Below are 26,436 nucleotides of genomic sequence, written 5' to 3'. Positions count from 1 at the left end.
CAGAGCGGCTGTAAAATGAATCAGTCAACACTTAAAGCTCACAAAATATTTAACAATGGGGCCATAAATTCCAGTGCCTACCACAAATTCCAATTTGGAGTAATTACAGGCTATCTACCTACATTCTCCTGCCATTTTCAAATATGTACACTTCTTGAACTGTTCTGCAATATTCGTTTGTACTTTTGGGCTATCTGCCACATTTAAAACTGTCCCAGAGGCAATATTAAATGGAATGGAAATGTTTCACTACAATTTACTTTAGGCATCAGTTTGGATGATACTCAGAGTCTGCTGCATCAAATGTTAGAAGCTTAAAGATGTGGCTGTAACAAAAGTTCTTGATTAATAAATGATCAGAGCAAAATAATTTTATGCAAAATAAAATTCAATATGCTAATTCAGGTACTGTGGTCTGAAGGTCAGTATTAAGACATCTTTAATTTTACAGAATTGATGAGACTTTTTAATGATAAATCTTCTAAACACTGATATATATTCTGAAAGAATGTCCTGATAGCTTCTCTAAGAAATTCTTAAACTTTTGTATTAGCATTTTGATCTCCACTCCCCTCAGGGACATGTATTTTTAATTTCTTTCTAGGCAGAAGGTTACACATTTGTAATTGATCACTCAAAAAAATTGCTTATGGCTTTTTCATTGAGTATCACTTTTTCCCAGAGGTTCAACGTAATCAAGGCCAACAATCTTTATACACTTTAAGAAATACTTAAATTTTCATTTGCGACTTCCTAGTCATGTACCTCATTTTCATATAATTCAATCACCAATAACATAATACCATTTTTAATTGAAAAGCCTCAAATTAATACAGTATTATATAATAACTTGCTTATTTTCCATGTAATACAAAAACCCCAAAGTTCTTTTAAACATTTTGTAAACAGAAACAGGAAAACTGACTTTCCTCCTTCAAGTGCTGGGGACTGAAGCTGATAATAGTAAATAATGGTATGATCTCCAAATGAAAGCAACTTCTGATTTTTTTATAGTAATGCAATATATATATATTTCTACATAGATCAATGTTCTGTGTCCTTCTTTCAACTAAAAAGCAGCTTCTCCAATCAAGTGTAACACCACAATAATATACATGGAATAATTTACAGTAATTCAGTTTGATACTGAAGTGAGGGATCTATCTCGCATGAAGCACTGTACAAAACACAGGCTTATTGACCAGTTCTGTACTGCATTACTGTCAAAAATTTTCAGACCGATTTATTCTGAATATCTCAAAACAATTAAAATGTAATCCAAATCACTGTCGAGATTAGAATGCTATCCCATATCGGAAAGCAATACAATACCAGACATTTTATCTATTAAATCTCAGTCAACTAAAACGCTTAAGCATACATTCACAAGTTTAATCTGCCCTTTTCAAACCTGTTGTCAAAGAGACTATACTTTTAAAGGGATACAACCAGCTAAACTTCAATGCATGCTTATATTTGATTTTCTTTTCCTCATATTTTTGCTTCGAGTATCAGACTTATTTTAGGCACTGCAAAACAGTGCAGCTATAAAGAATACATGGATTTGATCTGGCAGCTTGAAAGGAAACACAGATCACATAATATGTCATTAAAATTATTACATAAATCAGACATGCTTTATGGTGTACTTAGTTATTATGTCATGTCAGTTAAAAGACTACTTGTTCTTTCTTTCAAACAGCATGGATGGATTTTTAACAATCAAGAGCTCTGTAATTGGAAGGACAGACCTCATAAAAGACCCAAAATTTAGTTTCCAAGATATTTTAATTAAATCCCAAGACCAAAAAGTCTCCACAACAAAGCAGACAGGAAGAATATTAGCTGGAAATACAAAGCTCGATGACACTAATACCAGAGATGAACCCATACTGCTTTAATGGCTGAAGAAGAGGACTTTTTTTCAGCCTCTTAAAAATACAGAACAGCTATGAAGTGAATCTCTGTAAAAGTTCATATTGTTTAGAATCTCTGATTCCAGTTTCAGGATCATCTCTGATAAATATTAGTACTTTCTCTTAATTACCCATACATATACAAAATTGTAAGTGTTCACACCAAAGGAGCAAGAACCAATAATCAAGAATACATGTAGCAGTCCGTACAGTTGGGGGGGATTGGGCTGGAACAACATTGGCTCTCTCTGAAGGATCAAGAGATGCTTTTTCCAGCATGTTTTAAAATGAAATAGAAATGTCCTCAGGTGTCCCTCAACTTTGACTTATGTCTCAGATAATACCCAAATAACTTATGTATAGAAAAACATCCTTCGCACTGTGGGTCTGTCAGCCTTCTCACATGTTTTCATTTCAGGAGGAAAGCGCTAATCTTAGTCACCGTTTTAAAGCTATTATACTTATTAAATAATTGTTTGAAATAATAAAATCAGAGTAAGAATTTTAACGGAACATTTTTATGCTCGAGTTTTTTGCAGATCCCGCATTTTCCCGTTCCGATAATCTAAATATTCCAAGATGAATTCTAACTTTTCAGCAGTGTTCAGAGTCCTTTCTTCAGTGTTTTGCTTACATCAAGCCACTGCATTCTTATGTTTCTAGCTCCACTGTTTGTAAAATGAAGAGAGATTCCTACTGTACCATTAATTGCTAACCTGACACTGAAACAGTGATTTCCTTGTCATGGGTGACAGGATTGAGACCCTTTGTGTAACTCCAGTCCCCTAACAGGTACAGTAATAAGGTGTTAATTCTTTAGGCAAAAGACAAGAATGTGTTGGATAAAGGCTTCATTCTCTGCCCGTCATCAGTAACTTGAGGGCCTTCTGCAGATTCTGCACAGCAGTGCTCACATCTTCGTATTGCAAAGCACTGCCAGCATATTTGCAATATTTTTGAGCTCTGGCAAAGTCCTCTGGAGTCAAACGGACTTCCCCTGCAAAAACATAAGTATTACAAAGTTACTATAAAAGAAATCTGACTGAGGCTTCCTTTCACATGATTTCTGTGTTTTATTTATATTTGTGGTAATATTATGAAAACCAGGCTAATACTTGTGGTAATATTACAAAGACCAAGCTAGCATGGTTCTTCTGTTCACTTTTCTTTCCATTCATATAATGCTCAACTTCTTTGCTGCTGGCATTTGAAAACTCTAAGAGGACCTTCCTAAACACTGGTAATTTGTACGACCCAGTGCCTTCCAAAAGTAAGTCAATACCTTTTAGAAAGATCTCTTCATCTAATGCAGCAAAGAAGAGCTTTTTAACCACCATAAGTTAGCTGAAATCATATTACAACCTGCAACAAACAAGGACAGTGGGTTTTGTGTTTACAGTAGAATTACTTTGCTCTCTTCCACAGGAATAATACACAGTTAAAAACTGTTCCTTCTCAACTGGAATTACTTTTCAAAATGTAGAAGCATTTCTCACTAGCATGTTTTTACACATTTTATATTTCTGGCTTATCCAAGTAATGTTTACATTTCCAGTTTTTTGTAAGGTGACTGAAAAAAAGATCGATCCCATTAAATGTGCCCATTTTTGTAATACTGGTGAACACTAGCAAAAAATACTCTCATAATATAGTATAAACCAATTAATCATTATTTATTAATCAGAATATTTTCTTGACATAAGATAAAACATTGGAAATTCTGCAATGCTCAAATATTTGGTGTTCTACAAGTATAGTAGGGACTTATGCCCTAACTGGCAGAAGATTTAATATGTGAACAGCATCACTGATGTGTGCATATAATAAAGCACAGTTATGTTACCGTGCCTTCCACTAGCCACAAGTTCACTAGGAGTTTTAAAACTAATTCCATGTCACTTCATGGATAAATTGTAAAACCTTCACTCATGCTCTTTCGGAGCAATGTAACTTGTAAGAGACTGATATTTCTGGACACAAATAATTATACGCAATACTGAATAATTATGTATTTATTTAATAGGCTTCCCACACAGCATCTTATAAGCAATGAACATATTTCCCAAATTAAGAAAAAAATGCTTTTAAAAATGCACCATAGATTTTATATAGAAATCACTTAAAGACTTAGCTCTCTAAGTACAGCTTTCTAATTTTAAGCAAGGAAATGAATATACTTAAATGCATTTTTATGGTATAATTTCAGTTAGATGGACCTCTTTCTTTCAAAATAAAGTTGCTGTTAGCAATACTGTGAGAACACTTGCTAAAGAATCTCAGTTCTTATCAGAAAATATTGATTGTATTTGCTTCTCCTTTCCCCAGTCTTATTATTTAAGAACAGCTTTTGAACAAACAAAATGGAAAACCTGGGAATATTAAAAACTAGACTGGTCTCCTGGTTTTCAGAACAACCCTACCCCAATAAAAAGAAGAAAGGTAAGTGCTCTTAAGATTAATTTTATCAACTTTAGATATATATACTCTAGAGTCTATTTATTTTCCCTCCAATAAATAAATATAACCACAAAATAACTGTTGAATATTGAGGCGCATGACAACTTGGTGGGCTCACTATCACTGCAATGTATATTAGTTTACTGCTGAATAAGTGAAGCCACATTAAATCTCTTAAAATGCATATACATGCGGGTAAATACGTGAGAGGGAGTGCATAAACACAGGAACACACATTTAGGTTATTTTGCGACCTAAATAAAGTCACAGACTAAAAGCAGCTGGGGTCAATCTGTGACCACTTTACTGAACATCTTTAAGAAATTAAAAAGACCAAGTTCCCCTCAAAGTGGCTTTATGCTATGATGCCAAAAGAAACTACAAAATCATTCTTTAAAAACTGGCCAAGGCATCAGTCCAGTATTCAACTAATTTATTGGAAAGAAGCCTAAATTCACCAGTCTAATCTTATTTTTACAGTATGAGCTCTATTAATGTTTTGCTGGCATAGAGCCTTATTTATTATGAAATCCACTTCAGATGCTATTATGACATAACTTGAGGAAAAAAAGTTAACAATTTAAAATTTATAAACCAAAGTTTACACAGTAAGGGTGTTGATCTTTTGATGTGTTCAGTGGCCTCAGCTCCTATTGAAGTCAACACCTCACAATGGACAAATAGAATAGAAATAAAACAGCTCTGTGTTCTTAAGTTTTCAAAATAATGTGAAACTTAACTATAACATCTGAAGTTACATCAAAGGAATAACCACAAAAGCAACTGACTTCAATTTACATATTCTAACAGTTGAGCAGCTTTGGAGAAAAGGACCAGGGGGTCCTGGTGGACACCAAATTGTCCATGAGCCAACAACCTGCCCTTGCGGCAAAGAGGGCGAATGGCATCCTGGGCTGTACTAGGAGGAGTGTTGCCAGCGAGTGGAGGGATGTGATCCTTCCTCTTTACTCAGAGATGGTGAGGCCACACCTGGAGTGCTGTGGCCAGTCTGGGGCTCCTCAGTACAAGAGAGAGACTGACATTCTGGGGCGGGGTTCAGTGAAGAGCCACTAAGATGACAAAAGGACTGAAGCACCTCTCATAAAAGGAGAGGCTGAGAGAGCCCGGACTGTTCAGCCTGGAGAAAAGAACGCTCAGGGCAATCTTGTCAATGTACATAAATACATGAAGGGCGGGTGCACATAGGACAGAGCCAGGCTCCTGTCAGTGGTGCCCATGACAGGACCGGAAGAAATGGGCACAAACTGAAACACAGGAGGTTCCTGTCTGAGCATCAGGAACCACTTTTTACTGTGAGGGTGACTGAGCACTGGCGCAGGTCGCCCAGAGAGGCTGCAGAGTCTCTATCCCTGAAGAGATTCAAAACCTGTCTTTTGAATTAATGGTGACATTTTTCTCAAAATTCTTCCTTTGGTGCTGCAAGTGAAGCCACGGGGAGAGTGCAGGGGCAGAGGAAGACACAAAGAACATGGTCCTCAGAAACTCATTTTAAAGGACTCTTCCTTGAACAGAGCGTTTGGACTAGATGACCTCCAGAGGTCCATTCCAATCTCAACCATCCTGTGATCCTGAGCTCTAAAAACGCCAAACAACATCAAGATGGGAAAAGCATACTGTATTTATCCTGAAATAAACCTGCTTCTGTGTTAATCTGAAATTACTAGCACAGTAGTTATATTTACTACCGAAACATTAGAGACATATGGAAGCCAGAACTAATGTCATCAAGTATGATCCTTTTAGTTTAAAAGGAACACAAAGTGAAAACCTAAAGGCAATTTGACTAGAGATGCTGAAAATCATGTTGGGAAAAAAAGCAGTTTTGAAATGAAAACAACGTGTATTTTACATGATGTATCTGCTTATCTCTGCAATCCTTTTCTATCCATCAGATGTTTTTCCCTTTTATGAAGTTGCCCAAATACGATGCAGCTGATTTAAGAATATTTTAATAATGTAACTTGATGTATAAAACCAGTGATGGCAAAGATAACTGAAATGATTTTTGAAACAAGATGCTCTTTTTTCCCATTAAAGCACTTAAGATGTTTGAAATACAAATCCTCAAAGATTTCTTCTTAGGATCATGAAAACACATATAATGTCAAATTATTATTTCCACTGTGTGTGTAGAAAATCAAACATGATTATACACACAACTAGAATGGACAAATGTTTTCTCTATACTATGCCACCTGTGGAAGGGAGCGTATGGTAATATAAGAAGACTTATAAAAACTCTGTGTAGCACAACCATGAATGCATTTAGTGTTCGCAAAATCTAGGTGTAATAAATCTTTTAAGCAAACTACACCAGAGAAGTGCACACATACGTTATAAAAAGCTGCTGTGCAGCTCTGCATTCTGTTGTCAGAGACATTAACCAATGCTTAATTGCATAAGCTTTGACACTTTAAAAAGTCACTGTTAAACTCTGAAATCTATTCCTATAGGACACAACAATTATTGAAGGATTCACGCTGACTAAAATCAAAGGAATACTGTTACTTTAACTTAATTTTCTTTTGATAAAATATTCCACTCTTCTCCACCAAAAGTTTCTCTGTCATCATAGCATTAAGCAAATTGCTTCTCCTGTGCTATAGGAAAGAAATAAAATATAAAATTTATTTTAAAAATATACACTTGATCTTACTACCAGAAAGAGTCTTGTAGGAATATGTGGAATATCCTGTTTGGTTATGACTATACTAGTACATTCAACAGTGCCAGGGAATGCATCTCAGCACTCAAACTTGACTGCCTACACTGTCAAACTGCTGGAACAGAATCCAGTATGGTTTTGGCCCACGCAACCTCGCACTTTCCCAAACAATTGGGAACCACGACTTGTGGTTAGAGCAGGGTAGAGACCAGTCACTATTGGCAGCCTTCACAAACTACCTTGTTCAGAAGGTTTAAAAGTTTAATAGTATGGATGTGAGTGGTTCTGTGCCAGCTGTTCTCAGTGTCAAATATTTACAAGCATGTTTAATTTAGTAGTATAGACACAGGCATCGTGTCTAAATCATGGAGCAAGTGTACTTTGAACTGTGCCAGCTCTGTGGATCTACTGGAGGGCAACACTGATTCCTCCTTCCTGTCCAAAGGAAACTTCAGTTCCATAGGAATGGTGCATACCAAAGTCTAACCTCAATATGCAGCCAGGATCTAGCCTGAATATATCTATATTAGATATATATTGCGGAGGACTCCTGGGTCGCACAGTTTAATACGTCCGTTGTGAGATCCAGAATTCATAAATCTACTTGCAGGTCAGGGAACAAGGCTACTGTGGAACAAAGTACTGTTGGCACAAAAAGAACTTCGGAGCAGCATGAAGAGAAGAATGACATCTGCTGTTACATGTACAGCTGAAGGGAGAATGCTTCGGGTAATGACCAAGCATGCATGACAGGATGGTGACAGGCAAGAACAAACACCTACCATTGCTCTCAAGCTTCTCAATTCTATGCATGCAAACAAAAATATTATTGTATCTTTGCTGACTTACACATCTCTTATGCCCTCCCAAACTCCTGCATAACTGACACCATATTTTCTAAACTTTGAGAACTGACACTCTGTATAAGCTGTATCACGTCTCAGGGTGCACTTTTGCAAAACTCCCTCATAAAGATGGAACCATTTAAGTTGTTTCAAGACCCAAACTTGTAGTGACACAACAGATGTGCAGAGGAGGAATGCAGGCATGCAAATACTCAGGTTAGATCAAGTTAGAAGTTCATCACTTTGCTTAGCAAGGGTCTTAATCTCTTAATTACAGGACAGTAGTTGCTATGAATTCTCATAAACACAGGGTATCTTAATTAACTCAATTCCTTTTTCTTTGTGTACTTTTAAAATCAGGTTATCCCAAGTAAGTGGCTAGAGGGATCAATGCACTGATACCATCCAGACATTGAATTGAACTTGTAATACATAATGAAGAATTAAAGTTTAAATAAAAATTATGACATTTTTTACAACTAGAATTAAACAAGAAACAAGAAACAATGATGACTAAAATTTTCAGAGTGATTATTCAAAAACCTATCGAAATGACTGTCTAGAGTATCACGATAAGCTGATTAAATATCAAAGCCTTCCTGCCAAACACAAAATTTGCTTTCCAACTAGCAGTTACTACGGAAAAGCTTAAGTAAAGCCTTCAGCTGTTTAGGTTAAGGACCTACTGAAACCTCTCCCAACAGCCCCCAAAACTTAAAAACTATCACCAAATTTAAATGATTCCGCTGTGGGTCTGAGGTATTGTCTTCAATAAAATGAGTTAACTATCATGAGATATTACAGTAATACACCAGACAAATAAAAGGACGTGTCTTTCATTCTTCAAGAGAACACCAAAGGTTAATGTGTCTCTATCAAAGGTAAATTGTTATTTTTATCTTTTTAAGACATCTTCTACAAAAATGGCTTTCTTATCTACTACGATAGACACATGCTTAAGCATTCTTATGACAGCAGACTAAAATCAAGCTAAACACTGAACTCCTATTACTGCAACTGAATAAAAAAAAGCTTTTTCAGCAAAGCTGGTATTTTAACATAGACACCCTCTTCAACAACATAATAAGCTAAAATATCTAACACAATTATTTTTAAGTTACAATATACAAGAATATACATATCTAAACTCAGTAGTCATAACAGGCAACATTTGACTGTATCTAGGACTGTATCTGGGACTTAAAACATCAACTATATACACTACCAGCTTTCCCTGGTGAGGATAAACTGTAGGGTAGAATGTGAACAGATTTCATACCAGGACTTCTAGACCTCCTTCTCACTCAACATCCATGTTATATCACCAACAAAAATCTGATTATTACAACCAGATGTAACTTATCTTTTTATTATCTCTATTTCACAGAGAGAAGAATTCCTAGAAAAGTTAATAATTTGTCCAATTGCATATCCCTGTTCAAATTTGAATATAGGATGATTCCAGCTTTATTGACAGTCACTACTATTTCACAGGCCATGGTTTCCCTAAGGTTAGCATTTATGTGTGCACTTCAAAGTATGATATGTGCAAGCAGATATGAAATACATGTAATATAAGTTATCAGTGATTTTAACATGAAAGACAGATGGCATTTTAATAGACAAAAGCCTTGATTAAATGGTACATCAAAATGCAATCATTAGAAGTACCTTATAAATTATTTCATTTAATACAGGTACTGCTTATAATTAACAAGCACACATAACAATTATGCTGCAACAAAAAACACCACTGGAATATTATGATTATTTAATGAAGCGAATAAATAGCTTACATAATGACTCTGTAGAAGAAATTTTAAGTAAAGGGAATGTGTATTAATTACCAAAATATAATTTGGCAAGGCCATCAGGAATATAGGCTTTGCTAACTATATCAGAACCTCACCTGAGAAGCAATATAAATAACAAAAAGGCTAACACAGTGCTAGGTCATTGGTTTGAAAAAGTCAGATCAACAACATGAATCATACACTATAGCAAAGCTCTCAGAAACTATTAAACACTTAGCAACACAACGTTTAGGCCATGTCCATTTTTTTCAAAGTTTCTGAATTAGCAGCATTCAGATAACGATGACGTTGTTTCTCAAACTTCCTCCTTCAGTGCAGGAGAGACACACAGGACACAGCACGCCCATGTACAGACAACACAAATGCCACCACCTTACCTGCAGACTGAGCACTGTAAAGGGAAGGATCGACAAGAGGAACATTCTGAGCAGCAGGCTGAATGGTGTTACTCGTCACTCCTGCAAAACAATGCAAAAAAATTGGACTTGGGTTATTTTTATTTATAGACTTTAAAAGCAGACAAAACTAGAAACCAGAATAGGTAAACCAAATAACTAAATGATTTTTAAATTAAGCAGCTGATAGCTTTCCAATTCTGAAAGTTTGTAACAAATAATTTTAAACCCCTCACTTCAGACTATGAATGTTTTATAAAATAATACAGAAGAATACACAGGCTGTCATTCATTTTAACAGTACAGTATTTCACAGAAATTTAATTTCAAGCATCAAAAAAACCCCCAAAAAAACAACAAAGCAAACACCTAGTCTAAAAGACACTGATTACCCTAGACATTGAGGAAAACCTGCTAAAGAAGACTAGGAGTAAACTTTTATATCTGAAGTTTAAATTATACCTTTTAATATCAGAGGGAGTCTCCATTATACTGTATTTTTAAAACCCTATGCCTGCCATCTCAAACTTGCAAACTATCTCCTTCCTAATTCCTTTGAAAGCAATTGGCGAGAACAAAAAAAACTAATTGGATTTAAAAGGGAAATGGTGATGCTAGAAGAAGAAACAGCACTTTACACTGTGAAGCATTCTTCAATGTGTTCACATTTTAGACACTCATTTGCATTATTCCAAAACTACATTTTTTGCAGTATGTCCAGAACATACCAGACTTACAAAGTTATTTGTATAACATCTTCTAAGTAGGAAGATGGTATAATCACTTTTCTAAATTATCTGTTATTTCATGGAATGACTGATGTGGTTAAAACTATGTAATGCAAAGAAAAAAATGTATTCTAACAAGGTACACATTCCATAATTTTCAGATCCGGTAAAAACAAAGAGCTAAGTGTTTCTCTAGGCTGAATGTAAAAAAACAACAGTGTCCCCCTCCCAGACCCAAAAAACCCCACCTATCTGAAGCATTTCCCTTTGATAAAGCTGAAAAAAAGAGCATCCTGAACTTTTCATGGGGTGAAGCATTTTTAAAACGAGAAAGTAAAAGGAGCGGCTGTGTGACAAAAACATCTCATATGTTCTATGATATTAAAATGTATCTGAACAATCAAAGGATTGTCAGGATTTAAATCAAAAGCTTTAATTTTTCAGTCTTATTAAACATAATTAATAAAAAGGTAACAAGGTGAAAAAGTTGTGTTCACAAATCACTTAATACAGCTTTTTTTTTTTTTTTTTTTTTTTTTTTAAGGCAACTGGGAAGAACATTGACTTTTTAAGAACTGGGTTTTAGTCCAAACATGACACAGAATAAAAAGGATATAGGAGCTAATATGTTTAGCAGTAGGGACAAAATTTCCATTAACAATATTGTTTGAGGTCAATCACACTAAAGTACTTGCGTGGGTAAAGGAGCATAAACCACATGGAAGAAGGGTATGAATGGCACATCAGGCATGACTGTTATAGTGTTCTGGTTAACAGTTTCAACACTATGTTGGATATGTTCCCAGATAAAGAACAGCAGTCTATCTGCACAGGGAAAGCTAAATATGAAATGAAGTCATATAATTTCATCTATCAAGGGAAAGATTCAAATAAATGGCGCTTTACAGTATAGGTGTTGCGATGCATGAATCCAGAGAAGAAGAAAAACATTCTGTCCGCAGGAACATTCACTCTTTCCATCCGTATATATCTCTCTGGCAAAGTGCTCCAAAATATGAATTATGTATTTAAAGAAACATAAAAACATAAAAAATATTTCTGATGGCATTTTTACGACGTTAATTTATGAAGTTGCTTCTGCCATAGAATACCTATATTATTTAGTTTATATGTAGTAGAAAGAGGGCTAGAATTCACCTCTCAATAAGGACATGAATTTTTTGGGTGTGATTGGGCCATACCTGTGTTATGAGGTACTTCAGCTGGAGTGTTGGCTGGTGCATGGGCACCTGGTGGTATATGTATGCCAGTGTAATTACTAGTTGGTATGTTGTTAGCTTCATACGTAGATGATGATGCTGGTTGAGTTGTTCCACTAGGGACAGATGACGACCCTGCTTCTTCCCTTTCAACATCTGCTAAGATAACACAAAATAGGAATTACTGTAACTCTTCTGTACAAACACTTTAAAAATTAATCTTTCTTTTAAAACCTCCTTTCATAAAACCTCTTTTCAAACTCGAATTGCCACCACAGCATGACATAAAACATCCACCCAAAACTGCCTAGAGTTGATTTGACAAAGTAAAAAGCAACATACAATAGGATGGAGATCTAGAAACTCACTTTCAAAGATCTCTTCTGTTTAAATTGAAAGATCATCTCATTACTGGTGTGAATATAAGCAATGTGTCTCATTACTACAATCCCTCATACTTCCATGTACTGCATCCACAGTAGTTGAAAAAGATACTACAAATATGAAGTAATCTGTATTTTAATATATCCACAAACCAGAATACGGGAAATTGTATTTGCCTTACAAACTCTTCATAAAAATAAAGACAGTGCCAATCCTTCTATCCTGTATCAGTTAAACTAACCACAAATAAATAACAAAAAAGGGGAACTTTGGGAAAGTAATACCTAACAAGAAAATGAAATGCCACTTAGCAGAGTCATAACTGTATCTAGAACAATATAGAGTATGTAATGTGCTATAAGAATGAGGTTCAATATATTCCATAGCATGTACAAAAGAGCATAGATACTATTTTTCAATCTAGTCATGTTCTTAAGGTTCTGGTCTGGTTTATTCAACGTTGCTTTGAAGGCTGCAAAAGTAACGGTCCAATTTTATTATGCTAAAGACCCAGTTAATTTAGAACATGGTTGATTTCCGCTCCTTAATTTGAATTCAGTTCAATTTTCTTTTACTGTGTATGTGTTGATCTGTATCAACAATGTCACATGGAATGAGCATAGTTTTGGGAATGGCTTTGTTAACAGTCAGTTCTTGAATGGGAGAAAAACAAATATGGGACCACAAAACTTTTACGTGTCTGAAGCTGGCAAAAGAGATGTTTTTTTCTTTATGAAATCCACATTCATCTTCAACTACACAAGATTATGTGTTATGCAAATACCTCTCCTGCTTAGTAATTAAACAGTCTACTATTACGAATATCAGAATTTTTTCCCATGTAAGGTCCTTTTCCTCCCAGAAAAAGTTCAAGTTATTACCTTTACTAAAAATTACTAAACACCTTCTAAATCACAATACTATTTAATACAATATAAGGCTATAATGCAGAACAAAATCAACATTGTTGTTGTTAGGACATTTTTACTGGACATTAATGAATATACAGGTAAAGAATATATTTTAGTTTATATTGAAAAGTGGTAGTAGTTTACTTTCATTCATAACATCTGAGTACTAATAAACAAATTCACAAATCCTTCAAATCCACAGTCTTAATACCAAGAATCTTTATCTAAAAGTATCAAAAAGCAAAGAAACCTAGAAGCAGAGTTCTGTTAGGAGTGTCAAGCACTGCTAACAAAATTTAATATAAAAACACAGAACATGCTAAAATTTTTGTATGTCACTCTTGTGAAAATTACTTTCACTTGCTGCAACCAGTAATTCAGCCTGTGGTTTTAGGAAGCTATTTCTGAAATACGCAAACAAATACATGGCAGACTTCTGGAAGACAAAGTATATTTTAAGGTGCCAGATTTTTCCTCTGCTGTATTTTTTGCTAGTAACTCCTCATACTGCAATATCATGTGGCTAACATGCTTGGAAGTAAAATTAAATGTGTAAAACTATCAAAACAAAATGTGAGATTTGAAAGTAAACACTGGATGTGCTACCTTTTAAATAATAACATAATGATAGGAACAAGTCATTGGTTGAATGCTGTAGTTTTCAGCGGTTTTGGTGTTAAGTAAAAAAAAAAAATTTGAAGACTATTTCAGAAAATAAAATTGAATACTGTACATAAGATTAATGAAACAGTTCACACACAACACTAACCATGCTGTCTGAAGGTGAGGCTGCCCAAGTTTATTTGTAACACTGTTACCAATTATTTATAGCTTGATCAAATTGTAGCCATAAAGTTGGATTTTCCATGTTGGGTGCCTGCTTGAAACCAGTATTTTGGAAAAGCTGTTGTAAAAATTACTAAGCCACTTTTGAAAACAAGGCAATGGGAGAAAGCATGCTTTCATTGTACTTAGTATGTCAATTAAGATAAATTACCTATAAGTTCTTGCCCAGACTTAAACTGTTAATGCATTTATTCCATTATTTTGCCCCTCTGTGGCATCCTGTTGCCCTTATCTGTCTCTTCAGTCCCATTCTGATTTATGTTTCCCTGCACCAGGACTTCACATCCCATATCTGCAACCCTTTGCCCCATACTTGTATCTGTCTTGTACTACCTCCCAATCTTCTCTCCAAGACATTCCCAGTTTCAGCTTCAAGTTTCCCAGCTGGGTAGTTCATGGTCTCTAGTCACTTCAGTAAAAGCGCAGTGCTCTACGCAACACTGGCCATGGAAGATACGAACTCAAATAGTTAAAGTCTGGCAATATTATAAACAAAAAAAGCAACGGAAAAAAAACGTGTTAGAAGTACTGACCACCCTTAGTAACAGTGTCAGTAACAGGCAAAAATCACAAAAGGGCAATACACTTTTTAATCAGGCATTATGTATCAAGAGATCAAGCTGAACTGTTTGATTTGCTCATTATGCAACTGGTAAAGTTAAACTGTATTAAACATAAAAGTAGCTTTGTTTAAATTAATTCTTCTTAGGTGTTTAAAGTGCTCAAATGTCATCAAAGCACTGTAACTATTATTTCCACAAAGTAAATATTTAAAATATTCTTTATCAAAGATAAGTATTAGAACCATTTTGAGATACACGCTTGCAGTATTTGTGCAGAGTTTTAACAGTAGTGCTGAACAGAAGGATTTCAGGCTGCTGGAAAAGAACAAACTGTTTTTTAAGTTCCGTGGTTAGAACATCAATAACATCATTGAAAACCAAATCTTTTCCAGGGAACAGGAATGAACACCAGGAAAATTAGAGAATTAATTTATCATAAAGCAGTAATAACCTGGAATTTAAAGTTCCTCGCAATTCGCTTAAGGATGCTGAAATGAGGCTATGAGGCGCTCTCACATTCAGTTTCAGCTCCAGCTGCGTTTCTCGTCTTGGAACCTCATCAGCCTTTGTGCTTGGATCCCAGCATAATGAATCCGTATGCTTTTTGGATTTTCCTCAGAGCTACAGTATACCCAGACTACCTGTTTGTTTCAGGGTTTTTTTTTAATTCTTATTTATTTATTGAAGGCAAGACTTTGTGGAATATGATTGATGCCCCTGGCCCCATAACCAACAGTCCAAAGATACTTTCATTCCCTTGTCTAGTACAAGGAAGCACTGATTATGACTTAACTTCAGCAGCCCAGAGCACTAAATTTAAAACTAGCGATTTTTTTTCTTCTTAAGGAGTTCAGACTCCTCCAGTTCTCTGGATCCCTATTTTTAGGTGTCCACAGAATGAAAAAGGTAATACTTTTGACATCATCTCTTAATTTGAATTTAAAAACATTTTCCTCATTCCGCTGCACTGATTTTCTCAAGCTGGAGTTGTTGCTAAAAGATGCACAACAGAAGGTTCTATTGAAACACTGCTTTCGTGTTCTCCTCCCACCTACCAAGATTGAGAAATGGACTCAAAAAATCCATCAACTCTTCACACACTGTTCTTTCGACTAGTTGGGACTATACAGGTTTCCTGGAATTCTACAATATAAATGTAGAATACATATTATGTATTGCAGTGAAAGTTGTGACATTTAATGTATTTTACTATGGCTATACTGTGACCTTTTAGGAACTTTTCCATATTTGAAATTACATTTTTCATTTTTTTCCATTAGTATAAAATCTTCTTGGATGACCTAGGGCTACTGCTAAGTGACCTTTATGTGTACTCTAAGACTCATATTCCAACTGTATCAATAAATCAAGGATGTTATTTTAAGGTTTCAATGGTGCATCCTGGCAAAACTATCCATAAATCCAACAGAAGAACTGCATAAAGCATGCCTATGTTACTATAAAAACATCTCCAAGAGTTACAGTATGGTTTTCAAGAATCACAAAGGAAATAACACTTTCGAAAAAAAGGGTAATTTGTCAAGCTACAGAGACCTAGTTTCACTCTGTTTAAACAGACTTTTTCCACTTGTAAGGGGAGGAAGAAAATGAGCAAACAGAAAGGAATGGGGAAAGTCCAGTCGTCCATTCAAACAATGCTACTTTTCTTCTCTTGATGCACAAAGCAAGAATTGACACTTTTTTACTGATTCTTCTAATAAAAATTGATTTGCATAAAATTGTTGCCTTAGTTGTGTAAAGCATTATGGACACCTATACTACCAAGTTAATTTCCAAAAATAAATGTCAAGAAGTATTTTTCATTTCATTGCTCGGAAAAAAAAAAGGGTGTGAGAAATTCTCTTATTAAATGAAACACAATTCAACATATAAAAAGATATTAACAAATTATAGATATTGCAGCCTCACTATGAATAAGGATGTCAAAATTTTGGCTCACTCAGCACTCGTGTCCCTTTTAAGTTGCATGTAGATAGACATAACTTGTTAATGAAAGCAACAGTCTTCACCTACTCACACTACCACTTGTAATGACCTGCAATGAATAGTAAGGATTTGAGTAAAGTTTGAATTCTACTTTCCGTACTGCAATGGTTTCTTCTGCAGCCTTGAGCAAATCAGTTACTTTTGCCTCCACATTAATAAAATGAAGGAAGACCCTATTTGTTGCTGCTGAGGAACAATTATTGTTTCTACACAAGCTGCAGAGATTTTTAGCAAAAGCTCCGTAGTCTTTGCTTAGAAACTCTATTTTTGTAATTGTTTAGAATTCATAATTAATTTCACATAATCAGGTGAGCTTTTTGAACATTACCACACTATGAGCCAGACCACTAAAGAACACTCATTTAAAGCTAAAAATATTTAATTGGGTTATTCATTTCATTCACTGTAACAAAAGATTTTTCCCACATATTGTCTTCTCCACTAAATTATCAAACTCGTATAATTTGACTTACAAAGATGTGGTAATGTTTGCAGCTGGAATAGCATCCCAAGTCTCTCACTACAGCTGCACCAGCAGTTAAGAAAACTGCCTTGAAAAAGATCATATGTTGAAAAAGAGATTAGTTTGCTAATGCTTTACTTCAGATACAGCTGTGCCTAGATTGGAGCACGTTCCAGTAATTCCGGTGTTCAAGCCTGTAGGGCACCTTTAGGTAAGGACAGCATAGTAACAAGAATAAACCGGTAGCTTGGAAATCAAATTGTATCATACTCATGGTTTGTTCACAAATACCTGAATTTACTTATGTTGTGGTGTTTCTAGAGCATTAATAGCCAAACAGTATTTTATCAGGGAACCGCAAAGAAATTACAATTGGCAACCAGGCTTTTAGACACTTATAGACACAAATAAAGGCTAACAATAAACAGGGATAAATGTCTGGTACACATTCTTATTAAATAAATGGTGATGTTGTATTCTATTTTTTATCTGTAATTGTGCCCAGCAGATATAAATGATAGCAGCTTACACTGTAGAGAGCCACTTTTCACACTTTTTTGGCTAAATTTGAACCTCAGAAACACTCTTATCTGGCCCTCTCCTCTTTCCACCCATTGATTCTCTTTGCCGTATACAATGGAATGATTTTTTTAAGAACTGTAAAAAGGCTGAATGATTCCTTGCAGGTTACCTGGTTCAATTCCTCACTCATAGCAGCACTAACACAGATCATGCTGCTCTAGGCACAGAATGGCTGAGGTTGGAAGTGACCTCTTGAGATTATCTAGTCCAACTCCCCATTCAAGCAAGGTTAGCTAGCATCAGTTGCCCAGGACTGTGTTCTATCAGGTTTTGAACATTTCCAAGGACGGAGATTCTCTAAACTCATAACTTTACAGAACAGATTTAAAAGGACTGTGGGTAGCGTTTAAGAAATGCATGGTTCTGGCCCAAAGGTGACAACGTCTTCTCAGATAGTAGTTGTATTGAAGGAAGAAAAAAAATATTTAATAAGTCAATCAAAAAGTAAGGTGCAATAAAAGTAACAGTAGGAGAAGCAGAAAAGCAAAAGCAGAAGGGGGCTCATCATGTATGGAACATTAAACAGGGAAGCAATGCTTCCTGTGGGGTGCTCCCTGGAGAACTGTGCCTACCACCATTTTGGTCTTTTAAAAAGAAAACGGAAACACGTACCGAAGGTCTCCCCTTCCATTCCAATAGGCCCGGGCTGAGGAGTCTCTCCGTTCTTCAAGCAGTTGTGAATATACGCTGCCTTCCACCTGGCGTACTTCCTGTGTTGGATGTTCTGAGGAAAGGAAAAGGCCAGACATTTTAACCACTCGCTTCTGTGAATTAATGCATTCAAAACAGAAATATAAGCAGGTTTTACTGCCTGAGAAGAGATTATAAAACTAAACTGCTTTCTCTGCTATCATTTGATATCCTTTTAAAGATAACCAACACATGTTAAATTAATCAGCGAATTAAAAACAAAATACAGAAAGAACAGCTCTAGCAGGATCTCAGCATGAAAGGAAAAGTTAGAGATCTGCAATTAGTGCAGCATGCCAAGAAAAGGAAAAAAATTATACCAGGACCATCTAGTATGAAAACAGAGTACTCTACGTATTAATTACTAATGTGAAATAATAAAGAAAACTTCCTATCTCCACAAACTTAGATGATTATTTACTTTAGCTATAAATACCTGAAACCTAAAATGCTACTCCTGCTGATCAATAATACAAAAGCTTTTTGAATTACATTATTTTAAATTTTAAAAGTGTACTTAAGAGCATGAATACAGAAATGCTGCTGTAGTTGCAGATTAATGTGGTATGTGTCTGATATTCTAGGACATACAATATTTTGATTTAATGTCTGCAAAACGTAGCTAAAAATCAGATGAAGGACTTTAGCAATACATAAACTACCCACAGAGCGAAAGGTTATGATAATAACTACTTTAAATAAACTTAATGACAAGTTAAATAGCTCATGTATTAGAAAAAAAATTAATACTTCTCAAAAAATTAATTAGTATATTGACAGTCAATATAATTTTGCCAACTCTCATCTTCTGAAATTGTGTCAATATCAAGCAACAGCAGTGAGAAGTGACTCTGCTGCTTGCCTTTCTTGTTCAATTTCCATGGTAACAGTTTGAAATTGAAAAACTGTGGCAGTAACTTCAGTATTACTAAAAAAGACCCACAACCAACCAATCAACCCACCCCCCATGATTTTTCATTATTTTCAGTTTCAGGGAAAAAGGAATTAAGGAAAATTATTTTACTTGTGTTTTCACAGATTCTTGTTTTCACAAAACATGAGTGATTGAAATAAATGTCAATCTCAGTTGAGATTTTCCATTTAATTTTTTAAAATATACTTTACTGTTCTTAGGTACAACTTTAATATGTCAAAACATGAAATGAAGATTGGCCACTTTATATCTCCTAAGACTGTTACATCAGTGGTTTTTTAATCCAAGATGAGCTCTCAGTTCTTAAGAGAAATCTTAAACTCAACTACTTTATCAAAAGTTATAAGAGAAATAACCAGATCTGACAGTTATGAGATAATATATTTCAAGGAACAAGGCTGAATATAAACAGAGATGAGAAATGTGGAAGGATGAGTGGAATAATTTGGCTAAGTGAACAATGCAGGTTGACAGCGTGTTTCACATCATCAGCTGTAAGGTATTGACGAACTCCAGTTTCCACTGTAATAGTAACAGGTAATGTGGCTTGGAATGATCTCTCTTTAAAAGTCCTGACTGAAATGACATCAAATATTTCTGAGAATTAATAAACTGAAATTCCAAATTATACTTCACAAAGCCTGTTGCACTGCATCTAGAATATGGCAGAGAGCAACAGCATAACGGGTACCGCCAGCTTAGTAGTGTAAGCATAGAAGCCTGTAACACTCAAGCATGTGAGGAAAAAAAAAAAAAAAATCTTTGTAGATTATCTGTGTGGATTTAGGTGTCCTGAGACATATTCAGCGCTCACTTTATCAGCACTTCCTGATTTTTGTCTCAGACTGTTTAGCGTCATTGCTGCATCATATTTATTTTTCCAGGTATTTCAATCTTCCTTTAACAATCTTTGAAACTTATCTTCATGAGTCAGTAGTAGCTTTCTCTAATTTCTTTCTCTAATTGCCAGAGGTTATCAACTACACCATTACATTTTCAGAATGAGCTCTTCAGTTAATTTAGCAAGGAATCCTCACTTTTAATTTTCAGAACAAAGAATATTTAGATTAAGAGTACTTGCTCCTCTATATCTGAGATTAATTCTTCTGTGGGGCATGAATAAGAGACAGCAGTTCATTACTCACCTAACAGAAAAGTTTGTTTTAAAACAGACCAAGAGATTATTCTGGTGTGCCTTAATAAAAGTAATCATGATCTTGTTCAGCCAATTCTAGAATACTTATTTGATTAAAAAATTACCTGCCAAGAATAGCACTTTGTTAGTTACTTTAGTAGATTTTTTTTTAATTAAAACATTCATGTCCTAATGGCCAGATAGTAAGCCATTTTTATGAGGTAAATTCATAACCTTCCAACTTAGCATATTGTCTTTTAAAAGTAGGGTTTGTTGCAAACCCAAAAATATTTATTCTAACTAAAACTGTACACAAGTCCACGTCGATTACTAGCACCAAAGTTCTTGCTTGCAGGGTGAAAAAAGTGAAGGTGGAATAAGCCAGGAACCTTCCATCGTTTTTCCCTATAATCATTCCTACTTGCTCAATGTAACGTTATGTGTCCCACAGTAATAATCAGACTTTGAATTTCTGATAATAAAGTCATGAAGCACCTTCTAACAAAAAGAGTCATCTAACATTTCACATGTAATTGATTTGAAATACTTAGCACAATTCATTTTGACTTATTAACGTGTATTTGGCTACACAATTAGAACCTATGTTCTTTGGAGTTCATGTTCACAAATTATAAAAACGTTACAGAACTTGAACAGCAACCTCCACCTGTGCTAGGAAAAGCAATCAGATAATACACTGATATCCCTAACACCTACCTCTTCAGAAAGCTCCCCAAATACTGTTAGAACATCTATCAGGAGACTTGCAGTATAAAAGGACTTGATCATGTTTCTGTAAAAAAGAAAACATTTCACTAACTTAGTAATGTCAGTCTCTCAGGATTTGAGAAGTTGGTGTTTTAGAACATACTGGATTATTTCAAGCCAGTCATCGCTAATTTTTTTTCTTTCAATCTGGTGTTACAGACCTTACTTCACAATGTTTAAATTTAGCAATATATTGGCTAGTCTCCTGACAACTATGCAGAAAGTTCTCAGTATTTTTTAAAACTGGTCACATGTTCTGCACTTAGTTTCTAGTTTGGAATGTTCAATATAGGACATAGGACATCCTATATTATCCTAGAAAAAGCCTAGCAAAGCCACCAACATGCTGTAGTAATTGCTTTACATCCAACTACAAAATGTATCAAAACAACTATTTCAATATCACTGGGCAGTAGAAACTATAAAATGCTTGATGTCAAGCTCAATATTAGCCTGGGGTTTTACAAGGCTTGCCAGTGGGTGAGCAACCTCTTAGAGAACACAAGGAGGAGGATACCAGTTAATGTGTGAAGCTAGAGACAAGTAGTAACAACTCAAGTTTTCTGAAAGAGAAATGAATGCATTAAAGCCCAATTCTTCTTTCCAGTCAAATTAAAGAGAGTTTGGATATTCAAATTTCCTGACCAATACCTTAATTCAGATAACAAACCCAAAGATTTTCACCTACTTATGAAATTGCCCAGCTCTGTCTTCATTGTCTGCATACAAAAACATTTTCAAAGCATAATTCTCCACATGAGCAGAACCAACAATTTCCTGAGTAATTGCTTCATTATCACCAAATTGCTTTTTCATCTGAAAAAAGTTGAAAAAAATACATTAATTACCTATTAGACCCTAGCAATTCTTCAATCTAATTCAAACGCAAGGAGAAGCTGCTGTTTTAGACAAAGCTAAGCACAATTTTAAAAAGAAACAACATACACTTTATTTCACAAATCTCCAGCTTCTAACGTAACAAACACTAAAAGTAGCATGCTAAAGAGACAGTGTATTCTTTTTGGAGGGAGAAATATTATGAACAAGTAACCCCGAATGTCATCTTCAATCACAAAACACTTAAAAAAACCCCCAAACCAAAACAACCAACCTGTTAAAAATGAACACAACTACAATATTGTGAAGGAATAGTTACAGATATTTTTCACCTTACTACCCAAAAGACCAAGCAGTCTGCAGCCTGTGTCAGGATTCTATCCAGTTCAATTGATAAAGTAATACACACTTCATAAAGATACTGTAGGTCAGACTGATGATGTATCTTCTCTTTTGTAAGGTTATTTCACTGCAGTTCATTACATCTTTCAAAGTGTCTGAGCCCTACCTTGACAGGTTTAGGGACCTACAGATTTATTGGAATTTTCAGTGTAAGCAGTGTACACTAATTCAATGACCTCTTTTCAAAGACAGAGTACAAGAATCCTCAGGTTTCCTAATAAAAATCAGTAAAGCAAACAACCCTCTAACTGTTACAACAGGTGGATTTACAGCTTCTGAATAGGCTTACTGTTCACACATAAGGAAATCTCAGGTTATCCTTAGAGTACAAAACCAGAAATACTGCATGATACTAACCTGCAGGTTTTATTTTGCCAAAAAAATTAAAAACAATCTCTGAATAGCAGTTATTTTTCATTGTGTGTGTGAAGAAAACTTAACCATGCAGGCTGCATTTCCATATTTTTTAGATCGCTGCCAACTTTTTAATACATAGAATGTTGCCAGAAAAGTTACTTGATTTCAGTAGTGAAATATAAACCTTCCAAATAGAATTTTAAATTTGAAGACTTTTGTCAAACTCATACTCCCCAAAGTTTTCAAAAAGTATTTCTGTTTTAGAAAGTGTAATCGTTTTTCTTGTGAGTGTACCACAATTTATAAGTTATATAACTGAAATGAAACACTGAAGCTGAGGAAGAAAACTATTTGTTTACACAGGGTGTTTCAAATAGACCCAATTTCAAAGCAGCGTATTTCACGATGGCAACATGTTACAATTACACAATTTTACAAAAAGTTTAATGAGTTATCAAGCAGCAATCATTTGAAACTCTATACCCAACCCTTTCCAGTGGTAAAAGTTTCATTCATGGGCGGTTGGTGGTTCCAGAGACATAGTTATTTCAAATTGGGTCCATCTTCTTGAAACACCCTGTATATGTATTTCATCAGCCTATGCATACACCTTACACTCAGAAAATAACTTATTACTATACTTGATCTGATGTGCAATGGACATGATTTCAAACACAAATGACACTCAGTCATATACGCTTCTAAAAATATTAAAGTTAACCAAGTTGTTTACTTTTGAAACTACCCTTCACACAATCTATGATTCAGTGCAGCCCTACTGAAGTTTTAAATGATGATTCATGATCTGAACCTAAAATCTTGCAAATTTGGTTTAATTTTACTAAAAACTTCTAAATAAACAGTCACCTATTGGAAAACCAAAACAACACAATCATACATAAAAATATTTGACAGAAACATGCATTTTGGATACAAAAAAAAATCACTGTGTTTAATTAATTCACATATTTGGAATATTATGAAGTTTCCTGCAAAGAACACATCTGGCAATTTCCAGATATATCTACACATTTTATTCTTTGCTACTATACATTTCAGGATTGTTTGTAAGCTTCTGTCTTAATCTCTGAAGTAATCAGTTGTGGCAACACACAGAAAGCTGTGAGAAACACTTAGCCCAGACCTGCAACACCTCTTTGTGCCCTCTCCTGGTTAATGGCAGGCTGAAAATGGCTGCTATTGAATTACTGCGGAGGTCCAACTTCTCCACATAAACCAGCTTCTAGACCCAAAAATGCTGTGTAACAGGAGTGTCAAACTCATTTTCACTGGGGGCCACGTCAGCCTCACGGTTGCCTTCAAAGGTAATGCCTACATTTGTACAGTCCTAAAATTACATTCGGCCCTTTGAAGGCAACCGTGAGGCTGACGTGGCCCCCGGTGAAAATGAGTTTGATACCCCTGCTGTATAAGATCTGCTTAAAAGTGCTCTCTCCATCCTTCCACCACTCAGCTACGTAGAAGGAACTCCAATACCTGAGCATCAGTTGTCACACAGACAATCTTATGAGTAACTGAAAGATGAAACCATGGATTTTTGCCATTTTTCTAGTCTTTCCAAATTTGAAATTAAAGGGGTAACTGAACACTGCAGACAGATTAATTGCTGCAGTACCACAATGGATCAAATAAATTTTAACAATTCTTAGGGAATAAAGAGAAAAATCTTTCGGACTTTTAATCACCTCTTCTGCCACCTTGCTTTTGAGTGTGAAAATCGGACCCATTCTAGATATTTAAATTCAATGAAATAATACACCAAGAAGTCACTGTACACTGGATTTTCCATTGTGTGCTGGTTTTGGCTGAGATAGAGTTAATTTTCTTCATAGAAGCTAAAAAAAAATCAGAGATAAGACATAGCAAGAAGCACAAGGTATGAGCAAGAGAAGTGGTTCATGTTTCATTTTTTTTCTGAAGAACTAAAGGCTGTGGCACGAGTTTCACACAAACTCTTCAGGCATTGCTATGGCTTGATTTTAGATATAATCATTAATGCTGAACACAAAAAGAACCGCTGCTTCATTCTTGAATGCTCCTTTTCTGCTCTAAATAAGCACTTAAACCTTAAAATTCACACACTGCTTCCTTTGAGACTATTAAAAACTACACTATATGAACACAAAGAGCTCCTGGAATTTAATCTGACCATCTGTACAATGACTTTACCTTTCGTGGTTGTTTGCTCTTTAATACTACCAGGTCTACTCAAAAGAGCGTGGCATAGCTATCTCTTACCCACACAGATAAGACCATGCTTACAAGAATTCATGGTATAAGATCCCCAATCTCTAATGGACGATATGATCGAAAGTATCTTTATCTTTCAGAGAATGTTTTAAAAAACTCCCTGGGTACAACGGGTTAGGTAAAAATTTTCAAAAGCACCAAGGACTAGGCTAGTCAGTCTTATAGCAGTGAAAATAACTCTCACGGACTTCAAGGAATCAAAGATAAATCAATTTTAAAAGTCTTCTAGAACTGCATTTATTTTGCAATGAATTATAATTTCTCATGAGAATATGTAAAAATAAAGTATTGTAATTCGTGTTGTCTAGACAAAACACTATGGCAAATGTCTGTTGTATGAAATTCCAATTATGTTTGTGTATGCATACATAAATATACATACACATATAGCTTTATGTTCTTTCAATCCTTCTGCCAATTTATTACATACAATTTAAATTCATACAGTATGACTGCATACAGAATCATTGCATCAATGACTGACGACAGAGGAAAGATAATATTTGCAGAAGCTTAAATAACAATTAAAGTAACAATGAATCATTTTAGAGAAAAGCAATAAATTCTACTTACAGCTTCCAACTGATCCATAAGCTTGGATAAAAATTTACGGCATTCTGGGGTTTTACTATCAATCTTCATCCCTGTTTGCATTGCATACAAACGACCTTTAAAGGAGACAAAACACACCAAAAAATTGTGATAGATTACCTAAGGCAAAGCCCATAAGCAAACAAAGCAAAACCCCCGTAACACAACTGAAAGAAAAACTCAGCTTGTGGTTTAGCAATGTATCACCACAGCACTAGTGATATTAGTTAGGGTGACAAAAATTCAGAATACCCTTGGTCATTACTGGATATAGAATTATCTTACTTGCTGAAGTATGCCCCTTCATATCTCTTCCAAAATTCTTTTGCATACAAAGAACTCTGTTTCCATATAAACTGAAATCTTGCAAATATCTGTAGTCTTGAGGATCAGTTTAATCATTAAAAGATCTGCTTATTTGTTATTTGCTCAACTGTTACTCTTCTGTTACCTATATGTGGCATTTTTTCACATTCATTGCAAATACATCCATTTAAATACTGAAAGCAAGATATTTTTTTCCTCACTAATAAGCAAAAGGGGTATATTTACAGGGCTGTGACATCTGTATATTTTGTAGGCAGCCCCAAAAATCCAGCCCTCTCCCCTCTTAGGATTTCAGAGACTGACAAAA

The 26,436-nt window shown here is 35.1% G+C and overlaps 1 protein-coding gene across 3 annotated transcripts in view; it reads right to left on the bottom strand.

The window, feature by feature from the left end:
* Positions 1–1,769: 1,769 nt before the first annotated feature.
* The window catches only part of VTA1 (vesicle trafficking 1), a 36,788-nt gene continuing 12,121 nt past the window's right edge, over positions 1,770–26,436 (bottom strand). For 2 of the 3 annotated variants that reach the window (XM_065631605.1, XM_065631607.1), the window contains exons 2-8: positions 25,785–25,879; positions 22,033–22,160; positions 21,294–21,369; positions 18,430–18,541; positions 12,044–12,220; positions 10,096–10,176; positions 1,770–2,913 (exon numbers count right to left, since the gene is read on the bottom strand). In XM_065631605.1, coding sequence (XP_065487677.1) covers positions 2,768–2,913; positions 10,096–10,176; positions 12,044–12,220; positions 18,430–18,541; positions 21,294–21,369; positions 22,033–22,160; positions 25,785–25,879 — 815 coding nt within the window. In that variant the 3' untranslated portion in view covers positions 1,770–2,767. The remainder of the gene's footprint in view (positions 2,914–10,095; positions 10,177–12,043; positions 12,221–18,429; positions 18,542–21,293; positions 21,370–22,032; positions 22,161–25,784; positions 25,880–26,436) is intronic. The other variant, XM_065631606.1, reaches the window with a different exon arrangement.

This window comes from Caloenas nicobarica, chromosome 3, assembly GCF_036013445.1.
Source record: "Caloenas nicobarica isolate bCalNic1 chromosome 3, bCalNic1.hap1, whole genome shotgun sequence".
Classification (NCBI taxonomy): domain Eukaryota; kingdom Metazoa; phylum Chordata; class Aves; order Columbiformes; family Columbidae; genus Caloenas; species Caloenas nicobarica.
This window is presented reverse-complemented; position numbering and strand designations above follow the sequence as displayed.